Source organism: Talaromyces proteolyticus (genome assembly GCF_021365285.1).
Source record: "Talaromyces proteolyticus strain PMI_201 chromosome Unknown BGW36scaffold_7, whole genome shotgun sequence".
Taxonomy (NCBI): Eukaryota; Fungi; Ascomycota; class Eurotiomycetes; order Eurotiales; family Trichocomaceae; genus Talaromyces; species Talaromyces proteolyticus.
Window position 1 is genome coordinate 1,891,066 of NW_025764283.1, and position 20,370 is coordinate 1,911,435.

A 20,370-nucleotide genomic window follows, 5' to 3' on the forward strand; every position below is an offset into this window, starting at 1 on the left:
TGTTAAAACTGCTCATTGATGACCTCTGTTAGCTCAGTTAGCTCAGGGGGATCAACATCTGGAGGCTTAAAAGCACAGCATGATTATTGATACGATATAGTAACCAGAAAACTAACCACATCACACATAGCTAAGATCGTAGATTGCAGTGAGCATTCTGTCACACCCACAAATGGCTGCGACTATATGGTACTGCCAAACCTGGTCGAGTCGGTACTGGCTGGCCACCAATCATAACTCTACTGATGCTTGAAGCCAACCAAGGTATCAAAAGCGCTTTATATAGGCTAATATAATGCCGCCTGATGTAACTCCATTTATTTTCTGTTGTTACTAATAACTCGAGTTTAGTCTTTCTTGTTAGTACCTACCATGCACTGTATAGGTATTTCTAGGGTTCAATGAAGTACTCATTTATAAGGTTATGTATAGACTGTACTAGATACTACTAAAATAAAGACTAAAAGACTTCCTTTTCGTTTTGAGGAGACTTGCCGTATTTCTTATCAAGGATCTAATAATTGTGTTGTGTATTATATCTGCCATTGGATAATATAAAGAATTTTCATATATCAAATTAAAGGATATCATGTTAGATAAGATTTGAAATATAAGGCACAACGGGCGTTTGCTTTGAACGTGACCGAGTTAGAGCATTAGGCAAACAAACATGCAGACAGACGCATCAATTGAGGTCATTGTCCCAAATTTGAGCCGGAGGCACACCAGTGCTCTTCAATTTTGCATTTCTCAAAATGAGCAGTTACAAGACATCGGCTTATTCTAGTAGTGTAAAATTGAAGCATCAATAATTTCCTACCATAGGCAATCCCCTCACCCACCTCCTCTCCAAAATCTCCCCCAACACCCATCTCGCCAAACTCGCTCGCGAAAGATATAGTCCCCCTTTATACTCTGGCCCAGCGTATCCCGCCCAAACTGGCAGATCGCCAGACCCATCCGTCAGAGCCGGGATTCTGAAAACCGTCCATTCTAGGCCATTTTCATTCGAGGAGGAGGGAGAGTGGAAGTTTACAACATTCTCAGCGATACGCTTCATCTCTGCAGAACCCTGCGGGGCAAATATCTTGGGGAAGAGCCCGAACAGTGAGAGTTTCCAGCTACTATCCACGTCACGGCCGTCAACCCAGTAGGCGGGGGTAGACAGGACGAGGAGCCGTGGTACCGAATTCGCCGCCATGGCGCGCATAATCGCGGTGAAGGAATCAGCGATGGGCGTGATATGGGTTGGACGGGTGAAGACTGCTGTGAGGGAGACGTATGCGCCGAGGAAGGAGACTACGGTAGTGATAGCGTGGGTTTTCATGGTTGAGGCGAGGGCGTCGAAATCGGATAGGGTGCCTGTGACGATGGAGATGTTGACGTGGGAGTGGAATTTAGGCGGGAGTTTAGATGGGTTGCGGAGGTAGAGGGTTAAATGGGGTGGATGAGGTAGGGCGAGGGATTCTTCAATAAAAGCTATCCCAGAGCCTCCTTGTGGGTTGTTAGTTTAATTGTTCTCATGTTATGTTCCTGTTCATGGCTGCATACCCGTTGCGCCGAGGAGTAATATCTTTTCTGATTCCATAGTGTGAAGTGACACCAATTAATTTTTGTCGTTATGTTGGAGATGCAGGATTAGATATTAGACATTCAGAATTTGATCAATTGATATAGTGTTGTCTCGATTGATGATGTCCACGATGCCATCCTGATTAATAATGAAGACTCGCTGTCGGCTTTTAGTGCTGACAAAGCTCGGATGCATTCAATCGATTAAAAAGAGGGCCCAGTTTCAAAAGCCCGTAAGAATTAAATTATATTGGCTGCGTCAAATCCAAAGTTAACTTATCAAGATTCTGGGTACCGATTAAGTAACCATGTTATCATATAGTTAGGGCAATGTCCATCCAGCCTACCCCCCGCAATGGGGCCAAAGTTTTCAACCCATCCAACGTCCAACAACCCACAAACTAAAGGCTAATTATAAACTTAGACTCCCCCAGTTCCTTTACCCCCAAGGCTATTTCGATTAGTGTCCGCGTTTGCAGCAGGTACTAATCTTTAATACAACGCCTAAGTCTACAATTCTTTGCCGGCCATGATCATTTGCAAGTGCCAAGTATTGAGAATAAAAATAATAATACCTATCGCAAATTTGGATACGTAGTATTGATGCGAAATGCGAAATGCGGAATGCGGAATAGTGGCCCTAGTATTGCACACCTGCAACAGAGAATAAGGCCCCCTGCAAGGGCCTGGTGTAACACTACCCCCAATTTCGTTTCTAACCTTAATATAAGAACCAAAAATCCGGCCCTATAAACAAATTGTTTATCACGTATCGTCTACAAACTGAACTGGGGGAAAGGTGACCACTAAATATCTGCTTATCGTTGCAACATCGGTTCTGGTTGTGCCCTGATTCTCCTCATTTCAATCGTGAAGAAGTCTGATTTGTAGCGTTGTACACCAGGCGTTGAGAAGACCACAATAGCATCCGAGACAAGCAAGCAATGCATTGGCCAAGCCTCATCATTACCGCGCTGACGGCATCCTTCGCAAATGGGCAAGGGGACTTCTCTACCCGTAAGTCAAATGGCTGCAACCATAGGCAAATGGCAACAGTATCTAATTTCAGAAGCAAATGCCACTGGTGCTGGAGGATGGGAAGATGCCTTCAAAAAGGCGTCGTCTATGACAGCCAACCTAGATTTTGACGAAAAGGCATTCATTGCTACAGGCGTGAATGGGCCATGTGTTGGTAACATTCCAGCTATTCCTAGACTCGGTTTCAAAGGGCTCTGTCTTCAGGACGGACCGCTTTCGCTCCGGCAAAGCAGCTATGCGAGCGTCTTTCCTGCTGGATTGACGGCTGCTGCGACTTGGGATAAAGATTTGATGTATGAACGCGGTGTTCGGATTGGGGCTGAGTTTAAAGCCAAAGGGGCAAATATTATTCTTGGGTAAGTCTCTCTCCCTTCGCTCTCACTTCCAAAATAATACACTGAAAGTATATCAGCCCTGTAGCTGGTCCACTTGGACGGTCCGCTCGCGGAGGAAGAAACTGGGAAGGGTTTTCTGTAGATCCCTATCTGACCGGTGTTGCCTTCTCCCAAACCATCAAGGGAACACAGTCCCAGAATGTTCAAGGTTTGTAGGCTCCACTCGACTAAACGCGGGGCTGATATGACTAGCTTGCGGGAAACATTTCATTGGCAACGAGCAAGAGACCCAACGAAATCCAACGACGGATAGTAACGGACAAATAACCCAAGATGCCGTATCCTCGAATATCGATGACCGTACCATGCATGAAATGTACCTGTGGCCCTTTGCAGAAGCTGTACGGAGCGGTTTGTCTGCCATTATGTGCAGCTATAACCGGGTGAATCAGACTTATTCCTGCCAGAATGGCAATCTTATGAATAGCTTGCTGAAGACCGAGCTTGGCTTCCAGGGGTACATCATGACTGATTGGGGCGCGCTTCATACAGATGCTATCTCGAGCACTCGGGCGGGTTTGGATATGCTTATGCCTGGCCCACTGGGCCAGAATACGTCCGTCTTTGGATATAACCTGACAGCATTGGTGCAAGATGGCTCGCTACCTGAGTGGAGACTCGATGACATGGTCAAGCGAGTTCTCACGCCGTACTTTTATCTCAACCAACTTGACTATCCTACTGTCGATCTCGACACAGCTCAAATAAATGGTCAGACGTGGGGAGAGGATATCCCAAAATATGGCTACTCGTTCAATTTAGGTAATTTGTCGGACATCAACCGAGATGTTCGCGGTAATAACTCTGCTTTCATCCGAGAAATGGGCGCAGCAGGCGCCGTTCTTCTCAAGAATGACGATAATCTCCTACCCTTGAAAGACCCAAAACGTATTATTGTGATTGGCAATGACGCTGTCGGCACCACCGGAGGACCGTACTGGCCAGATGAGATTAATGTAGTCATGGCCGTCGGAGGTGGTTCTGGAACAGGGCGAATGACCAATCTAGTCTCACCGCTGGAGGCAATCAAACAACGCAGTCCGAATGCTTTTATCCAAGCGCTCACTGATAATAACGGCATTTACCAATCAACTATGAATACACTCTACCCAGCCGCTGATGTGTGCCTTATTTTCCTCAAAGCGTTTTCTGGCGAGGGATCTGATCGACAGAGCCTACTGCCGGACTACAACGCGGATTCCGTGGTATCAAATATCACCAGCAATTCTGCTATATGCCCGAAGACCGTTGTGATCAGTCACTCGACCGTCCCTAATGTACACCCCTGGGCAGATAATGTAACCGCGATCATTGCAGCCCATGTCCCCGGTGAACAAGCAGGCAATTCCATAATCGACATTCTATATGGTGATATCAACCCGTCGGGAAAACTTCCCTATACAATTGCATTTGACGAGAGCGACTACAATGCCCCAATCGCGGATTTCACTAATGATAACAACGGCGATATGAACCTGTGGCAATCTGATTTCACCGAGGGACTGATGCTCGATTACCGTTACTTTGACTCGCAGAACATTCAACCGCGATATGAATTCGGATATGGTCTGTCATACACCAATTTCTCCATATCCAACCTCCAGATCGCTGCCGCCAGCAATATTTCAACCTACCCGGCGACTCTGAACAGTAGTCTTCCTCCCCCCGGCGGCAACCCAGATCTATACACCGCTCTTGCTACTGTTAATGTCACCGTCAAGAACACAGGCCCCGTTGCTGGACGTGCGGTGCCACAGCTCTATCTCGGGTTTCCGTCGAACCCAGACAGCGGAGATACAACATCTATCCCCCCGAAAGTCCTTCGTGGGTTTGAAAGGACTGCTTCATTGAAGCCAGGCGAGTCAATAGTTGTGCAATTCGAGCTCCGGCGAAAGGATGTTTCGTCGTGGGATGTGGTGAGCCAGAATTGGGCTGTTCCGGTAGGCTCTTTCAATGTCTTTGTTGGTCAGAGCAGCCGTGATGTTCCTTTGAATGGGACAATGAGTTTCAAAAGTTGAAGGAGTAAAGTAATATACTCTGGAACCTTTTTGTCTGAGAGCAAAAAGCGGGCGCAACATCCAATATCAAAGGGGATTAAGCATTTAATATTGAATATTGTTTCTTATTAAGCGGGAAATCCGCCCATTTTTCCGTATACTAAGTATATTCCGCTATCAGACGAAATTTTATCGAGATAGATTACATGGCAACTCTATGCTTATCCGCAAAGGTCTCTAGGAGTTTCAAGAACCGATCTACCAGCTCTGCGTATGCACCAGATTTAAGCAAAGAAACCTCCGACGGCCGACGATGATCCCCTGTTTAGAAACGTAAAGTAAAGCACCCCACAAAGAATTGGATCAGAAGCAAGGAGGTTTTCAATAGGTTATAGACCGTCATCTACCTCTAAGTATGGTGGAGGTGGGGTTATATTCAGTGAATCGGGTGTATCGATCTCCGTTGAGTGACCAGAGGAGCCCGCGAAAGCGTTTCGAAGTATTGACAATCGGTTTGCTGTCATTATTATGAAGTTGAGACATCACTCTGCAGGAGCACGGTACGCGTTACGTTCGACTTATAGTGGTACTTATTTTGACATGGATTCGGAATTGTTGTTGAGAGATGCTAATTGATATCTCCTCCTTGAGGAAAAAGCCAACACGATTTATAGAGCTGGATTGTGTGGCTGAGTATTGACAGGGCGTTTAGCAGCAGCACAGCTCTCTCGTCTCGTGGATGATGCAGCGGCCTTCGATACCAAAACCAGGTGATAAATCATCAAAGCTCTCGAGATTGTCTCATATCTATGACTGTGATTCTCAAAATTCTTCGTTTGCCATTTGAATACTGGTTTTATCAAATGATACTCGATATGCAGACAAAACAATCGAGAGAGGGATATCCATCAAAAAATATCATCACCCCAGCTAGGTTTGGTTCCCGTCATAAGCCTCGTAAACAAGCCATTTTCAGTTTTTCGAAACAATGCCAATCATATTGAAGATTTTCTGCACGATTACTTACTCTCAAATCTACCTTGGGCACGGAGCTGCTGTTCCACTCGTTGGCTTCTTCTCCGCATTGAAATTGGCTGAGATACACTTGCATCCTTCCACATTCTCATATTCCAGATTTATCTCTCGAACACCAGCGACAACATGGTATAAATTATCATTAAATTTATTCAGATCAAATACTAAAGCAAACTATTTCTAATAATTTGCAATGATTAAAATATAAATTTATTTTATTTCATGTAAATCTTGACCCAAAACAGAATAAGCCTAATTCATCAGCGCCCAGACCAGTTGGTTAGATTCAGTATTTCTTTTAGCATCAATAGCTAGCTTTGGCTAAGCGATACAACATTATTAGTCATGACCATAATTAGCCTTTACGAATGTACGTGGTACCCAATACGTTTACATTTAGGATAAGCGCTAATGTAGATACGAAATTTTCGGGTGCCCAGCTTGTTTTGCTTTCCTTCCGTCAATATCCTTTTATTTGTAATTATAAGTTCCTTTGTAGATGCCGATGAGTGCCTACATTGGTGCGGCTGAAACATCATGGAGCAAAAATGCAATATGCAATTCATACGGAGTGGTATATAACATTGCATTTTTCTTGATTTTACACCCATCATTCTGAAACTACATCTCCCTACCAAATTTCTTCTCTAACTGCTCACTCCCTAAGTGTACCAGCACTGGAACGACTTCCTGTTCGAAGCGGTTGCACAGTTGCTACCGCCATTTTCATAAATCGAACGCTGGGAATAGCCCGTGCAGTCATCCCCTTCATAAAAGTCACACCAGCAGTGACTTTCGTGGCAGTTGGCAACGTTAACACTATTGCCGTACTGATAGTTGTAGCAACTGGGCGGAGAGTTGTATTTGCCCGAGACGAATTTTGTCGCCCATGTCACGTCGACCTGGGTGCTGTAGTCAGAGCAGCCACCGTCGTTGTAGTAGTTGAGTTGCATTTGTTCATTGGCAACGGCAGAGCCGACAGCGAGGGCCATTATCACGGCTGGGATAGAGAAATGCATGGTGATCTATCGATATCAATGATCTGCTACAGCATTCAGATCGGTATTACTTACGGCTTGTTGAACGTGGATCGAAGCAAGGAATAAGTATGATCGGAGAAAAGTACTGTTAGGAGAAGACTAAGCTGGCTTGATTCTCTTGAAGAAGTAGTTTGACTGGAGATCACGGTATGAATTTATATCTCGACATTGTCGGGCCCTCGATGATAGTTCGGGGTGTTGACCCCAGAAGGATTAGAAGGATCGAGTCACTCATCCAGTAACATGGACGCTGCACAACCACATCAATATCAAAATAGGCAGTCTGTCAGTCATGTCTCTAAAATTTGAGGTTATCGATGCCGAACTATTCCTGCTTTCTGATGTGGAAACGCTAGTTCTGTTAGCTGCGAGTCTTGGCTGCAGAAACACGTAAAATTAGGTGTCAGCTGTAACATTGAATTGACGTAAAATGGCAAGGAACAAATCGAACGGCCAGGATCGAGCATAAACAACCCAATATGCAGGGAGATCCACCAGTAGAATCTGTACACGTAACAAAAAAAAGAAAGAAAGTATAGGATCCGTAAATGTCTCGATTAAAGACTTACTAGGCCCAACGCCTTAGGGCCTCACAGGTTACCATATCTAGAAATTCTTATTTCGTAAATAAACTGATCATTCTCTATATTTTTTTTGTCTCACATCGGCATCATAAAATAAAATTAAACACAAGATACTAAAAATATTACCAGTTGCTGAAGGCGGTGGACGTACTGAGTTAAAAAAAACTTGCATTGTCCTGAACATCGATTTAGTCCGCGGTAAGCTCGCAATGTAATTATTATGTATCATGAATAATAAAACATTTTGTTGGTTTTATTGAAGCAATTATTGAAGCAATCGAGATTCCGCGCTCTGACGCGTCGGCCGCAGGCCGCGCGAGGACTCACGTGATCTTGTTTGGAATGAGGGTTATAACAACACGTCGGTGTCAGGTTCAGATAGTACACAGCATCATATACGTTTTACCATACTAAATTGAGTACCCTCATAACACCACGTACGCGTACATTCATTTGTTACCGTGCACGTAGACTTCTTGATAAGTCATCCCACACATTTCAATATTAATAAGATTAACCGAAAAATAATTATTATTTTAAAATTACCCTGTAATTCTATATATTTTTCATACATCATTATATCTTAATAATTATTCATAATTATTTAGTAAAATTAAAGAATATATAATATTAAAAGACGGTTTTATATTAGATATTATTTTTAGACTATATTTTCTAATAAAAGTGGCGATATATCAAGGCCCCAAAAATGCCAGTTTTATATGGGAATTAGGGGTGTGCCGGTCGCTTGTATGTGCCGCTCACTAGGGAAATACGTTATGCACCTATCACTGGGCAGGGCAGGCCTGACCGCTATGCTCTTACTGAAGACGAAACCAAACCTGTTGTTTTACCTTCGACACCATTTTTATAATCCCCTCACCTGGAAAGCCGTGTTCCAACCGCGATGTCTTATTATGCGCTTAAGGATACAATCAATCAGTTCTTTTCTGGCTGCGCTATCACGCAGGAGGAATGTGACCGAACGGCAACTGAGCTTACTGGCGAAGTCATGGAGCCGGTTCGGCTTCAAGGTGCTTTCAGTTACACTGTAGCGGGTAGGAAACTCCTTGTGCAATTTCGTGTTTCCGAGTCTCTGTTGGATACAAAAACAGTAGATCTCGCTCGGAAAATCTACGGCAACATTGTACCTGCTTGTGTCAATAGAGGCGTTATAGGACCACCTCCCTCGTTCACTATCTATGTCATGGACAAGGTTCCCGGAATAACTTACATTGAAGCGCCTTTGAAAGAACTTCATTGTACTTCGTGGCAAGAAAAAACGGTCTCGGATTCTGCAATGTATGTTCAATTTTCGTATGCTGTGGGATTACCGTTAATTTATCTAGATTTTTTGCCAACTCATGGATGAACCGAGTTGCGGAGCCTCATCACGCTGATTACTCTTTAGCAGATCTTCAAGACAAATTTGACTTACTATTACAGCAACTTCCTTCGCGTTTCACCCGCATCATTTCCAAGCTACGCGAAGAACTTCCAATTATTTTTACATCTACTTATCCGCTGGTTCTAAATCACGGCGACATGTGTGAGATGAATATCATCGTCGATCCTGTAATAGGCGGTATTACTGGAGTCATCGATTGGGCTGAGGCGAAAGTTTCACCATTTGGAATGTCTTTGTGGGGGTTTCAGAACATGCTCGGTGTTATGAACTCAACGGGTTGGCATTACTACGAAAATTCTTCCAGGTTGGAAGCTCTTTTCTGGGATGTATTCCATAGAAGTGTGGGAATGATTTCCAATGATGACAAACGTGCTATGAAAACTGCAGAACGAGCTGGTTTAGTTCTTCGTTACGGCTTCACTTGGGAAGACGGAGCTTTTGAAAAGATTGTGACTAAGCAAGATTCTTCGATTAGATATCTGGACGCATTTTTACACCGCTTGGAAGATTGAGCATGAAACATTCCTTTTTGTATAAGAGCTGTGCCAGCATCGACCAGCACAAGCTCAATCATTGGCGAAGACAGCCCATTGGTAATGCTTGTAGACCAAATATATCCGTCAGGTTATTTTTAAGAAGGTAGCTAAAGACTTTATCCAATAAAGACAGGTCAATCTAGCTAATATCAATAGACAGGCCTTCGTAATTCTCATAAGCAACTAGTTTTTTTATCTATAGATAGTTTGGAAATATGGCTGTATATATTGACAGTGTCAATATCTTCAATAGGAATAGGCATTATCTAGCATTACCTGATTATTCAGAATTCTAATATATATATAGGTAAGATAGATACAAAATTTATCCTAGACATTATAGTGTATTAAAATTTCTTAGATAGTCTAAGAAAAATTACAAAGAAGAAGTGGCTATACTTCATCAAATAGAAACTGGTTATATCTAAAGTAGTTCTTAGTAAATGCTAAATTTTAATTAGACAGCAAAATATATAGGTTAGATATAATAGCCTATTTGATGATCAACACTGAAGCTATTATGATAAATAGAAAAAGATATAAGACTAAAATTTCGAAAAACGATATTTGAGCTTGTAGTGGTGGTAAATCCTAATAAATAAGAGGTTTTTATATTTTAAAAGGGTAGCAGGCAAGTTGAGAACCACTACCACTATATAGATAAAGCATCACAGGCAGAGCAGGGAACTCTGTCTCAAGGCGTGATAATGACGTACAAAGGAAACTAGAGTGCAGCATGATTGGTTTTATTCTAGAATACCTGCTCTGCAGTACAGATCAAGAGACGTTTACTATTGGCTGACAGTAGGTAAATCTAAACAGTATAGAAGAGGCTCTTCGAGATGACGCGCCGTGCGCTTCTAAGGCGATGAAGTATAAGCAACGCCCTAATCACTCTATAAAGAAGACCATCCTTAGGAGGCCAATGGATTATTAGCGTCTGAATCACCGTCTTAGCCGACAGCTCCCATAGCTGGAACCTCGATAGAAAGACTGTTTTGCAGCGGTAAATATTTGCCAGGCATACGAAGGCATTCCATGCAAGCAGACATAAGGCGGAAGCTAGTTTATATCCAACGCATGTTATACAAGTCACACCATGGAGATTAAGTGCTCCAAGCCACAAAGTGATCACGCCAGAACGGCGCTAGTACCCCAGGCAGCTGCTCCTCGGAGTTCGCCATTGAGGTCAACGGCCAGGGTCTGTTTCTCTAGATCGAATCCTGCCGCCTTTGGCGAAGAAAGCATCACATATCATCAATATGAAGGAAATCGGTTCTCTCCCAGCGCAGGTCCAATCGTATGGAATCAGAAGACTCTCCATATAGGTGAGTGTCGAGCCGAGGCTTGTGGCAATTCGCCGGCTGATAGAACCATTAGAGGCTACGCAGAAATTCAAAAAGCATTCGACCTACTCTCCGAGTATCAGCTCGGCTCTTTACTTAGCTTCCTGGCCAAATGCCGACCCTGATTCGTTTACTTCCAGGTCTGAAGGAGCTAAGTGCCACGGCCAAGAGTTCAGATTATCATCGAGACACGTGAAAAGAGACGAACACGGAAGCCTAAGCGAGCATATCAAACGACTTGTAGCTGAGATGATGAAAGCTGTCAGTAACTAGCCTAGAGACTCCTAGACACCGTCCGATGCAAAACAGCGTATTGAGTGGCCCTAGGTCTCGAGTGTCTGCAACGGCTTCTGCTATTTTTGGCAGATTGAAGAATCATTGGGTTCATAATATGTGTCGACCTTGCTTGATCCATATTGTGTGCCGTTGTAATCCCTGCCGTTGTCAAGCAACGTCTGACATGGCCATGACTGGAATCGTGTCCCGCCTTTAGATGTTGATTACCTCCGAAATGCATCAATGGGTCATTTCTTGCGGTTATGTTAATATCTGTAACGCTGTCATTGTGCGGCTAGTAACAATGGTTAGAGCACAACTAAGCAGTAATGATAATGGTCGAGCTCAACATACAAATTGGGCGCTACTATTCCAAAAATCGCCAATTGTCTCTATCCCTCCAATGCCCTCAAAGGGAATTGTCATGATTGTACTTCTTGAGGAGAGAACGATAGTGAAACACAGTCCTAGCACAGCTTGGTGCTTCAAAATAGATTCGCGCAGACTCCTGTCGCCGCGCTTCCTCCATCGGATTATATATCTCTTGAAATACCACTTTGCCTAAAGTAAATAATTATAGATGACGTGCGGCCCCCAGATCGCAGAGGGTGATCTGCATCGCACCATTGTCTCAAGAAGTCTCTCTGGCATGACACTACGGATCATATACCCTGGGTATGTCAGGGACCACGTGTTTACAAGCTATTTTGAATCTTTCATCGATCATTCACAAATATATGAAGAAAGAAATATATGACTTTTAAATAATGATGATAGAGCTCCGCGGCGTACAACTGAAAAAGAACAATTAAAGGATTTGCAGTGCTCACTTAAGTGTAGGATAAAAGCCAAGCGTCTACTCAGGGTATTCTACTCAAACTGTTCGCGACAAATTCCCTGTCGGACTTCTCCATTTCCAACTATAATCAGCAATATCTTGGGTGATTTAGTATTAATTATGCCTTCACTGGTGTTTTTGGCGGAAGAATTGCTCGCTCAAGCTAGAAGAATTGAGGAAGCCCTTGAGCAAAGCAAAATCTCTCACACATCGTTTGAAAAGGACACACTTGAGTTATTGCCAGATGATATCCAAATGCTACGATGGGATCTTGTCGATACCAGTCACACCTTCCGACAACTCCTCAGAGGTGCTAGACTCTCTGGACTTGATATAGCTTACAGTGTAGGTCTCACATTTGTCTAACTGGACTGTCCTGGTTGATCCTGGTGAACAGCAGTGGACAGAACAACTTATACAACGCATTGTATGGCGATACAAACTAGCTTCCGTCGGACCCATCAATAGCTGTGCAACATACGATGAGATTTCAGAGACCAGTGGGCTAGGTAGATCAGCCGTGCTCCGGACTATTCGAGCAGCTATGACGTTGAACATATTCGATGAATCGGAATCTGGCAAAGTTTGTCATACCGCTATATCGAGGTTGTTAGCAACGGACGAGGGATACTACCACTCCGTCGGCCTCCAACTCGAGGATATTGGTCCTGCGAGCTTGAAGCTGATTGAAGCCTGGGAGAAATTTGGAGAAGATTCTGGAGAACCTAACCAAAACGCATTCAGCCTGAATAATGACGGCCGATCGCTATTCACTCTCCTAGCTGAAGAGCCAGAGCGAGCTCATCGTTTCGACGCGGCAATGAAATATGCCGTCGAGGCTGAGGATTTCAACTTCTCTCAAATCATGAAGGCATTTGACAGGTCAACACTGGACAAATCTGGATCAGTACTAATTGATATTGGCGGCGGATAGGGCCAAATTTCCCAAGCCTTGGGTAGGAAGATTCAAAATCTATCACTTACAGTCCAAGAGCTTCCACATGTCGTGGAACAGGGCAGGAAAAAACTCCCATCTGAGTTTAATGGACGAATCTCCTTCGAGGCACAAAATTTCATGGACCCCCAACAATCGGAAAGGGCACCAGATGCATACTTAATCAGCCGGTGCCTTCATAACTGGAGCGATCGCCATTGAGCTATCATCCTTCGTTCTCTCATTCCGCGGCTTCCAAAAGACTCGAAGTCCTGATCTGGGATTCAGTATTGGGAGACAGCCCGGTAAAGAAATTGTCCGGGAAGTTCAATTTACGACAAGATTTCATCATGGCGACTATTTCCAATGGGAAAGATCGATCGGTGGAACAGTTTAGGCGAGTCTTAGAACTGAGCGACGAGCGCTTCGTGACCGAGAGCATACAAAGACCGGAAGGGTGTAAGCTAAGTATGATTGAAATATCATGGAATTGCTAGCATTGGTCACATTCAACTTGGTAATATCTACCTTTAATGCATGCTAGTCGTAGCCATCATCATGTACTGTGATAGGCATAAATTTTTATCCTGATATGAAGTTACTGATTTGGGTGCCAAATCTAGGGTTTAAATATATAATAGCGGCCTTCAGGAGTTGAAGCCAGGCTTACAAGTTGTGCTAGGAGCATGACAGCCTTGTGGTAAGTAAAGTTATTTAATCAAGATTGCTCTTATCAGCGGACCGCAGAAGAGGACAAAGAGTAAAATACGACGTGAGGTAATCCATAGGCCACAAACATTTTTCAATGTACTCATTTGTCGATGTAACAAATAAACCCAGAAGGTGTGCCCTTCAACGCCTAAGATTCTTCGTCTGTCGGATTCAAGGTCCCGAAAAGGTCATACTCGGCAAAATCAAGCTGGGGAGCAACTCCTTCTATTTTCCAAGCTCCTTCAAATTTCCTGAACCAATGAGTTGTGACTCCATGAGCATGCCCTTTGTTCGCCACAGCTGAAAGTTCGTCATCAGTGTAACGTTGATGGGCTACTCGAATTTGATGCGTGACTCGTACGGAACCATCGTCTAGTCTCTCCCATTTTGCCGAGCCAAGAAAATGTTGAGTTTTCAATCGCTTGCTCCCCAGATATTTAGCCGATGCAAGGATTTCCACATAGGCATCTGGAGACAAGTTCTTGTGGAGGTCACCTTGGAGGCTACGGAAATCGAGGTGTGTGGAAGGGGAAAGGCATTTCCGTAGACGCTCCCAGTCTTTGGTGTCGTAGCTACGTGCCCATTCAAAGGCAATGTTGTCGATCTCAAGATAGTCTGAATTCACGCCGGTTAACAGGTGATATGCGTTAGTATCAATGAAGAAGATTCTGACCTGAATGAGCGATATCTGTGCACATTTTGCCCAACAGTAAGAAGGTCGCGAGGCGATGATGATTTTTTCGGGTTCAGAAATGCTACGTACGGACTGCCTAATTTATATTAGACAAGCAGGAGAAGTTGGGCGGGTTTAATGATTTAATGCAAACGTAGTAAGGATTTCTTTGTTCTCAACTATTCAAGCCCATCATTCGTTATCATATGCAGTGCTAGTATTACACTAATTACAATGTGAGGATAAGTCGCTGTGCATATATTTGTTCCTGCTCTGCGGCGGTGCTTGCGTGATAAACTGCCAATCATTTAGTTACCAGTGTTAACACATGTTTCATATGATGAGCAATGGACATACATCTAGTTGGAGCTTCAGCATGTATGTGAACTGTAATGATCCCGCATAAATTCTTCGTGTAACCTTGATCCCTCCTACTCCCAAGAAGTCCCCTATCGGACGATCGTATTGAAACGGCCAAATGTCACGTCGGCTAAGCAAAAGACGGACCCCTGACATGATAGTGAACCCCTGTTCTTACTGGGCCTCATAACGCAAGCCGATTTCAGCTAAGGAACGCGGCGCTACTCTACTTTTCCAGTGGTTGTTGTAATAAAATATTGGTCCGACATCAACCCCCACGGTCAGATCAGTCGCTGAGATGGCTCACTCAAAACAGGGGGTCGTACGGAGAACCAGCTACCTAATAATAAGAACAACAACGTAAAAACACCACCATCAAACAAGGAGCGCGGAGAGTACCCGGAGAACATGCGTGGGGTTCACATGTCAGGCATGAATATCCCCCGCCATTATCTGCTCCCGGTCGGTCCGGTCAGACCTAAAACTGATCGACAATACAAGACCTGAAAATGGTGGTTTATCTGCAGTTGTGATCACTAGCATTCACTTGGGCATAACTGGGTTCAAGCCCCTCTTCCTGGATGTATGCATACTTCATCTCAATGCACCAACATAAGACGGATGTAACGTACCACTAATTACTCCGAATAGCATACTGTCCACAGAGCGAATAACGGCGCTTATTCGGTTCGTTGTCGTGGAGCCAATTGGAGAAGCTATAGGAAAAGATTGCGTGGCCAATACCCATAATCCACATTAGCATAACCGCGCTGGAGCATACCCGTCCTTATCTCTTGGATGAACTGTAGCAAGTGCCGTTATTCCATGGATCCCAGAATGACACTCTTCTATATTACAGTGCGCGCGGATTAAAAGCTGCACGGAAGGCTACGCCAAGTTCTTCTCCGTATCTTGTCCGCGTCGCTGATATTGATTCCGAGAGGCTCCACAAGGATGTTCTGATTGGAGAGCTTGGCATCGATTCCTTGATGGGAATGGAGGTCGTAGAGAAGATCAACGCCTTTTTCTCAATCAATGTCGATGTGGCAGAATTTACGGCTACAACTGACATGAGCCCTCTGTGTGAGTTGATAGCTAAAGACCAGCAATTTCACTTACAATACGGAAGCCGAATTAAGAACCCTGTCTAGTAGAATTGGCTCTAGCAACGGATCGCTAACACCCACCACAGCTACGCTTTCAAGTGATAAGCAAGATTTCCAACCGGCATACCTCCTGACCTCGCATCCACGCTTAAGTGGCCGATCATTAAGTGCTGCACTTGAGGCTTTTGACATGATACGCGAGGAGTTTGAGGCCTTTGCCAGAGAAAAAGGCTGTGACAAGTTCTGGCCACCAGTCTATCCAGCTCAAACAGGCTTGATTGTTGCGTATATAACGGAGGCATTTACAAAGCTTGGGTGTGACATTTCTTCATTACAGGCGGGAGAGAAGATCTCGAGTGTTCCCTATTTGCCTAAATACGATAAGCATGTCGTTCAGCTGATTCGCGCTCTCCGTGATGATGTCCTTGTCATACAGGTTGATAACGATTGGATTCGAACCGGGAAGCCTGTATCTGTTTGAATTATCCGCTGATGAAAGATTTAACCGAATACTGGTTGATTTCCCCCAATTTTCATCTGAACATAAGCTGTTACATGCTGTCGGCTCGAAGTTAAAAGAGTGTCTCTCCGGCCAAATAAATCCACTCACGTTGTTCTTTGGCAGCCCAGAGAAGCGTAAAATGACGGCGGATCAGTATTTAATGGCACCTATACAGTCGTCGGTTTCATTGCAGCTCTCCAGTTTCATCCAGAAATGCTTCAGTTCACAAAAGATATGCCAAGCTGTCCGTGTGCTTGAAGTTGGAGGCAGGGGATGGTGTCAGTAATTTCTTTTCGTCACTATCTGGCGTGGCGGCTTTTTTGCACTTCATTGAATCATCATTCTGGGAATGCCAAATATTCTGACGTATCGGCTGACATCGTGACAGAACAATGGGCAAGATCGACATAAAAATACATCTTCCGACGCCACCAGAGCTAATCTCAACGAGATCCTGAGAATTGGGGCCACATATTACACTTTCTTGTAATGAGCAAACCCGCTTTCTCAGAATCGAAAGGTTCGATGCTTTATGGAAGCATTGGGTCCAAATGCCCACGCCATGCCCCTAAGTCCCGGGGGATAAAGGTATAATATACTGCACCTACATCATTAAGCGCTCTCAGATAATACGAGACTAGGAAGGCATTGAAGCGGTGCAGTGCCTACCAACGGTTCCAAGAAAATACGGGGTACTATATTAGAAGCGTAATCTGCAACTAGTACAAAATTCATATCCTCTCATACCGATTATATCCACACAATAGTGACCTTATACTTTCACACAGCTCAGATTGCCGAGCAGGAAATACAGCTACCATCTTTTAGGTAGATGGAGGAGTTTATGTTAGACTTGCAGAATATCAATCAATATGAATTGAGCCAAACAGAATGGCAATGTGCGTTGACATGATGCATAGCAAATTTGTACCAGTCTTGTAAAGGAACATAAAGGAGATGTTTGAAAATATATTAAACGTAAAGATCCTATCAGAGTCGCATCTATGGCGACCTCTGCTCCAGAAGTTGTGTCAAATTAATCTCTCCTTTCTCACGGGCAAGCTGGAGGGGGGTCTTGCCCTCCCAATCCACAATCGTACTGTCAACTCCGCGATCAAGTAGATACTCGACCATCTCTTCTAGCGAAATATGAGTCTTTTTAAATGTTTTCTCTCGGATAGCGCAATGAAGGACATTTCCACGGGATATCTCAATGGCTGGACGTTTCGTCCAATCCATGTCTTTGATGTCTTCATTTATGTCAATACCTAGTTCCAGAAGCCGATCTACATTAGCCAAATTCCGGTCCACCACCGGCCCACGAAGCACATTTTTCCCATGAATTGAAGCTCCATTGTCCACCAGCAACGAGATCATATCCGGAGTCGACATACCCGCAGCCAGAGCAATCGCCCATTTACCCTTGTAGTCTTGGACGTTCGGATCTGCACCTTGGTCCAAAAGCAATTTGACAAGTTCTAACGATCTTTCTACTTCCGTCGAGAGCAAAGGGCCGACTGCAACAGAGAGCAAAGGGCCAAGAATGTCAACCCAGTAGTCAACTTTCATTCCGTAGTCCAAATATACCGCGAAAACTGCCGCAGGATTGGCCCCTTCAATAGCTGCAGTGACCGTTCCATCCGGAATCAGACCCCACTTCTTGTCTTCGTTGGTTGCAAACTCTTGCGATTCCTCGTAGGCGGAGGGTTTTGCTGGCCACCATGGCTTGTCCTTTTGAAACTCAGGGAGGTTGGCAAACATGTAACGTATCAGGTCAGCCTGGCCATATCTGGCCGCATCCCGAAGAAGACGCTTAGCGGGTGGTATGGAGAGTGGGTCGCAGGAAGCAGCTTCCGTCAGTGCCGACCGGAGTCGAGCTATATCTCCAGTGGCACACGACTCCAGTAGATCTTGCGTAACTTTGTGGTGATCAGGACCTTGGCCATTATTGGTTAGTTCTAGCTATGCAAATAGCATATTAGGGACTGGTACCGGGTGTAGACATGGTCGGTGGTGGTGCTGGACACTGGTAAGTTCGTAAGAGGTTTTTACCTAAGAAACGCCAGGCGGAGAGTGTTTGTATTAGCTTTGTTTATATTCCATGATTTATATGTCTCTAATGGGACAGGCTTCCCACTTTGTTTTATCTGCACGGAACCTCCCAGAGCTTGGTTTACCGCAAATCTGCTCTACCAAAATATTGTCGGATAGAGTGATTGAAGATGTGATGATCCAGTTGTAAGAAAGATAGAATTGTCTCTGCTGGATGATTCTGTTCAGCTAAGAAACGAATGCTCTACTATAAATTTATCTAACACTGCGATGACATGCAAAAATCTGTGATGCCCAAGTCTAGCTATTACATCATCATTCAACCAACCAGTAACAGTAACGCGGCATTGCAGGGGCTGAGATAATGTGTAATAAATATTAGTGTACCTTAACAGTGTTATAGATACCATTTTTGTTTTCTTGGCTTTACCTATTACCGCTGGTGAAACGTATAGAAGATAATGTAATTAGACATGCATGACCTGTCCCATTCTTTTTGTCTAGATTCGTTTAATCTTGAGGTGGCTTGTGTCTCACCATGCAACCTCCGCCATCCCATGAAAAAACTAGCAACGTTTGTTCTGAGCTATCCGCTAGAAAAATATCTCAATTGAAGTTACTATGCAACGAATCTTCGCTTAAATGGAATTAACAATATTCAACATCCAGAATTCCACCAACAGCCCCCAATCTAGCAGCAGAAGAGTTCTGGATTGGTGTCATCTTCCAATTAAGCCTCGTTTCATTTTTCAAAGGGTAGCAATGTTGAACACTGCGGGCTTCACCCTAGGGTCCTTTCGTTTGCACTGCCGAAATTAAGCGTCACGGCCTTATTGACGAGGATATTGAATCCTCCAAAACGGGTGGCATGCTATCTGTGGGCCTTTGTCAGCCTTGCAGCCTGTTTATTTCGGGTTGCATTGTGATTATTTTCGCCTGATGCACGTCTTTCGAAGCGACATGGACCCTTCAACTCTCTCACAGCAAGTGCTGGGATCTCGATATTCTGGTTCATTATTCGATTACTGTTGGCGGTGAGCCAAGCCTTGAGACAATTCTGGTAAGTTACTGACCTCTCTCATTGTCAGCCGTCGTAGACCTCTTCCTCGCAGTGTACCCGGTAAGGACCATCTGGCGACTCTAGATGAACTTAAAGAAAAAGGTGGCGATCAGCATCGCTCTTGGCTTAGGATTGATGTAAGTATTCCCGCCCTTGCAGGTGCCATGGTTGCAGGATTGCTGTTGATGATTCGAGTGAGCAATGCCAGACGGAAAGGCATCTATCACACGTTTTAAGGTACCTATCACCGCCGCTGCGAGAGACTTCCGCACGCCAAAACCAGAGCAGACCACACGCTGCACTTCTTGACCGATCATTTTTGGCCATTTCTAGCTAAGCTCAGTCAGCGTCAGTCGCGAATCGCCCAGGCGTCGCTCACGGTAGTCGTCAATCTGCCAGACCACCTCCAACCTGCGGACCATGGCTTCGCGGCGCCTCGTCGCGTGGATCAGTGCCTGGATGTAGGGCAAGACGCCGGCAATCCCCACGTCGGTGGTGACAATGAGGACGGCTCCGAAATGACGGAAATCGTGCGGGCGGCCATGCGGTCCCTGTTGAAAGTGATAATAAGATGTTCGTTGATTCTTCTAATCCAGGTGGGATGACTGTCACATATATATACACGTTCCCAATCCCTGTCACGCTGTTTCAGCCACCGGGATATTCAACAGTCCCAGGACCAGCGCCTGCAGCGTCGGCGGATGATACAGCCTGCAGGTGGCAGGGTTGACAAGCTTAACTTTAAAGCCTGGCGGCTAGTCTGGGCATTCGACCCTGAGCGCTTAGTGGCCCTGGCAAGGCAATGCTTCCGCTTAGGGATGTGTTACGATCGGCACAAATATGAATCTGTGGTACCATTGAACTAGAATTCTAAGCATGAGGAAGGAATTATGTACAGCCGCGCGCG

General features: G+C 44.7%; 10 protein-coding genes across 10 annotated transcripts; 6 read left to right on the forward strand and 4 right to left on the reverse strand.

The window, feature by feature from the left end:
* Window positions 1-858: 858 nt before the first annotated feature.
* On the reverse strand, window positions 859-1,703 carry BGW36DRAFT_321893 (uncharacterized protein; the record flags this gene model as incomplete). Its single annotated transcript, XM_046212659.1, has 2 exons — window positions 1,552-1,703; window positions 859-1,494 (listed from the first exon to the last, which is right to left on the reverse strand). Coding segments are annotated over exons 1-2 (672 nt in total), but the record flags the coding sequence as incomplete, so codon positions are not given.
* Window positions 1,704-2,516: 813 nt separating this feature from the next.
* On the forward strand, window positions 2,517-5,023 carry BGW36DRAFT_428562 (putative beta-glucosidase; the record flags this gene model as incomplete). Its single annotated transcript, XM_046220567.1, has 4 exons — window positions 2,517-2,589; window positions 2,645-2,966; window positions 3,023-3,153; window positions 3,198-5,023. 4 exons carry the CDS (start codon window positions 2,517-2,519, stop codon window positions 5,021-5,023), a joined length of 2,352 nt encoding a protein of 783 aa, XP_046071493.1.
* A 1,643-nt stretch (window positions 5,024-6,666) lies between these two features.
* Window positions 6,667-7,503, reverse strand: BGW36DRAFT_381233 (uncharacterized protein). The gene is made up of 2 exons (XM_046216410.1): window positions 7,111-7,503; window positions 6,667-7,062 (listed from the first exon to the last, which is right to left on the reverse strand). The coding sequence occupies exon 2, from the start codon at window positions 7,054-7,056 to the stop codon at window positions 6,700-6,702; it is 357 nt and encodes a 118-aa protein (XP_046071494.1). The 5' UTR covers window positions 7,057-7,062; window positions 7,111-7,503; the 3' UTR covers window positions 6,667-6,699.
* A 1,365-nt stretch (window positions 7,504-8,868) lies between these two features.
* BGW36DRAFT_398081 (uncharacterized protein) lies at window positions 8,869-9,581 on the forward strand (the record flags this gene model as incomplete). The annotated part of the gene is made up of 2 exons (XM_046218360.1): window positions 8,869-8,967; window positions 9,108-9,581. 2 exons carry the CDS (start codon window positions 8,869-8,871, stop codon window positions 9,579-9,581), a joined length of 573 nt encoding a protein of 190 aa, XP_046071495.1.
* A 1,123-nt stretch (window positions 9,582-10,704) lies between these two features.
* BGW36DRAFT_428565 (uncharacterized protein) lies at window positions 10,705-11,224 on the forward strand (the record flags this gene model as incomplete). Its single annotated transcript, XM_046220568.1, has 2 exons — window positions 10,705-10,933; window positions 10,986-11,224. The coding sequence occupies 2 exons, from the start codon at window positions 10,705-10,707 to the stop codon at window positions 11,222-11,224; spliced, it is 468 nt and encodes a 155-aa protein (XP_046071496.1).
* Window positions 11,225-12,185: 961 nt separating this feature from the next.
* Window positions 12,186-13,496, forward strand: BGW36DRAFT_398082 (uncharacterized protein; the record flags this gene model as incomplete). The annotated part of the gene is made up of 4 exons (XM_046218361.1): window positions 12,186-12,410; window positions 12,466-12,972; window positions 13,000-13,190; window positions 13,262-13,496. 4 exons carry the CDS (start codon window positions 12,186-12,188, stop codon window positions 13,494-13,496), a joined length of 1,158 nt encoding a protein of 385 aa, XP_046071497.1.
* Window positions 13,497-13,858: 362 nt separating this feature from the next.
* Window positions 13,859-14,408, reverse strand: BGW36DRAFT_398083 (Scytalone dehydratase; the record flags this gene model as incomplete). The annotated part of the gene is made up of 2 exons (XM_046218362.1): window positions 13,859-14,325; window positions 14,384-14,408. 2 exons carry the CDS (start codon window positions 14,406-14,408, stop codon window positions 13,859-13,861), a joined length of 492 nt encoding a protein of 163 aa, XP_046071498.1.
* Window positions 14,409-15,732: 1,324 nt separating this feature from the next.
* Window positions 15,733-16,375, forward strand: BGW36DRAFT_408407 (uncharacterized protein; the record flags this gene model as incomplete). The annotated part of the gene is made up of 2 exons (XM_046219080.1): window positions 15,733-15,826; window positions 15,873-16,375. 2 exons carry the CDS (start codon window positions 15,733-15,735, stop codon window positions 16,328-16,330), a joined length of 552 nt encoding a protein of 183 aa, XP_046071499.1. The 3' UTR covers window positions 16,331-16,375.
* Window positions 16,376-17,353: 978 nt separating this feature from the next.
* BGW36DRAFT_428569 (ankyrin repeat-containing domain protein) lies at window positions 17,354-18,356 on the reverse strand (the record flags this gene model as incomplete). Its single annotated transcript, XM_046220569.1, has 2 exons — window positions 17,354-18,288; window positions 18,344-18,356. The coding sequence occupies 2 exons, from the start codon at window positions 18,354-18,356 to the stop codon at window positions 17,354-17,356; spliced, it is 948 nt and encodes a 315-aa protein (XP_046071500.1).
* A 1,416-nt stretch (window positions 18,357-19,772) lies between these two features.
* BGW36DRAFT_381246 (uncharacterized protein) lies at window positions 19,773-20,337 on the forward strand. Its single transcript, XM_046216411.1, has one exon. It carries the CDS (start codon window positions 20,165-20,167, stop codon window positions 20,327-20,329), a length of 165 nt encoding a protein of 54 aa, XP_046071501.1. The 5' UTR covers window positions 19,773-20,164; the 3' UTR covers window positions 20,330-20,337.
* The last annotated feature ends 33 nt before the right edge of the window (window positions 20,338-20,370 follow it).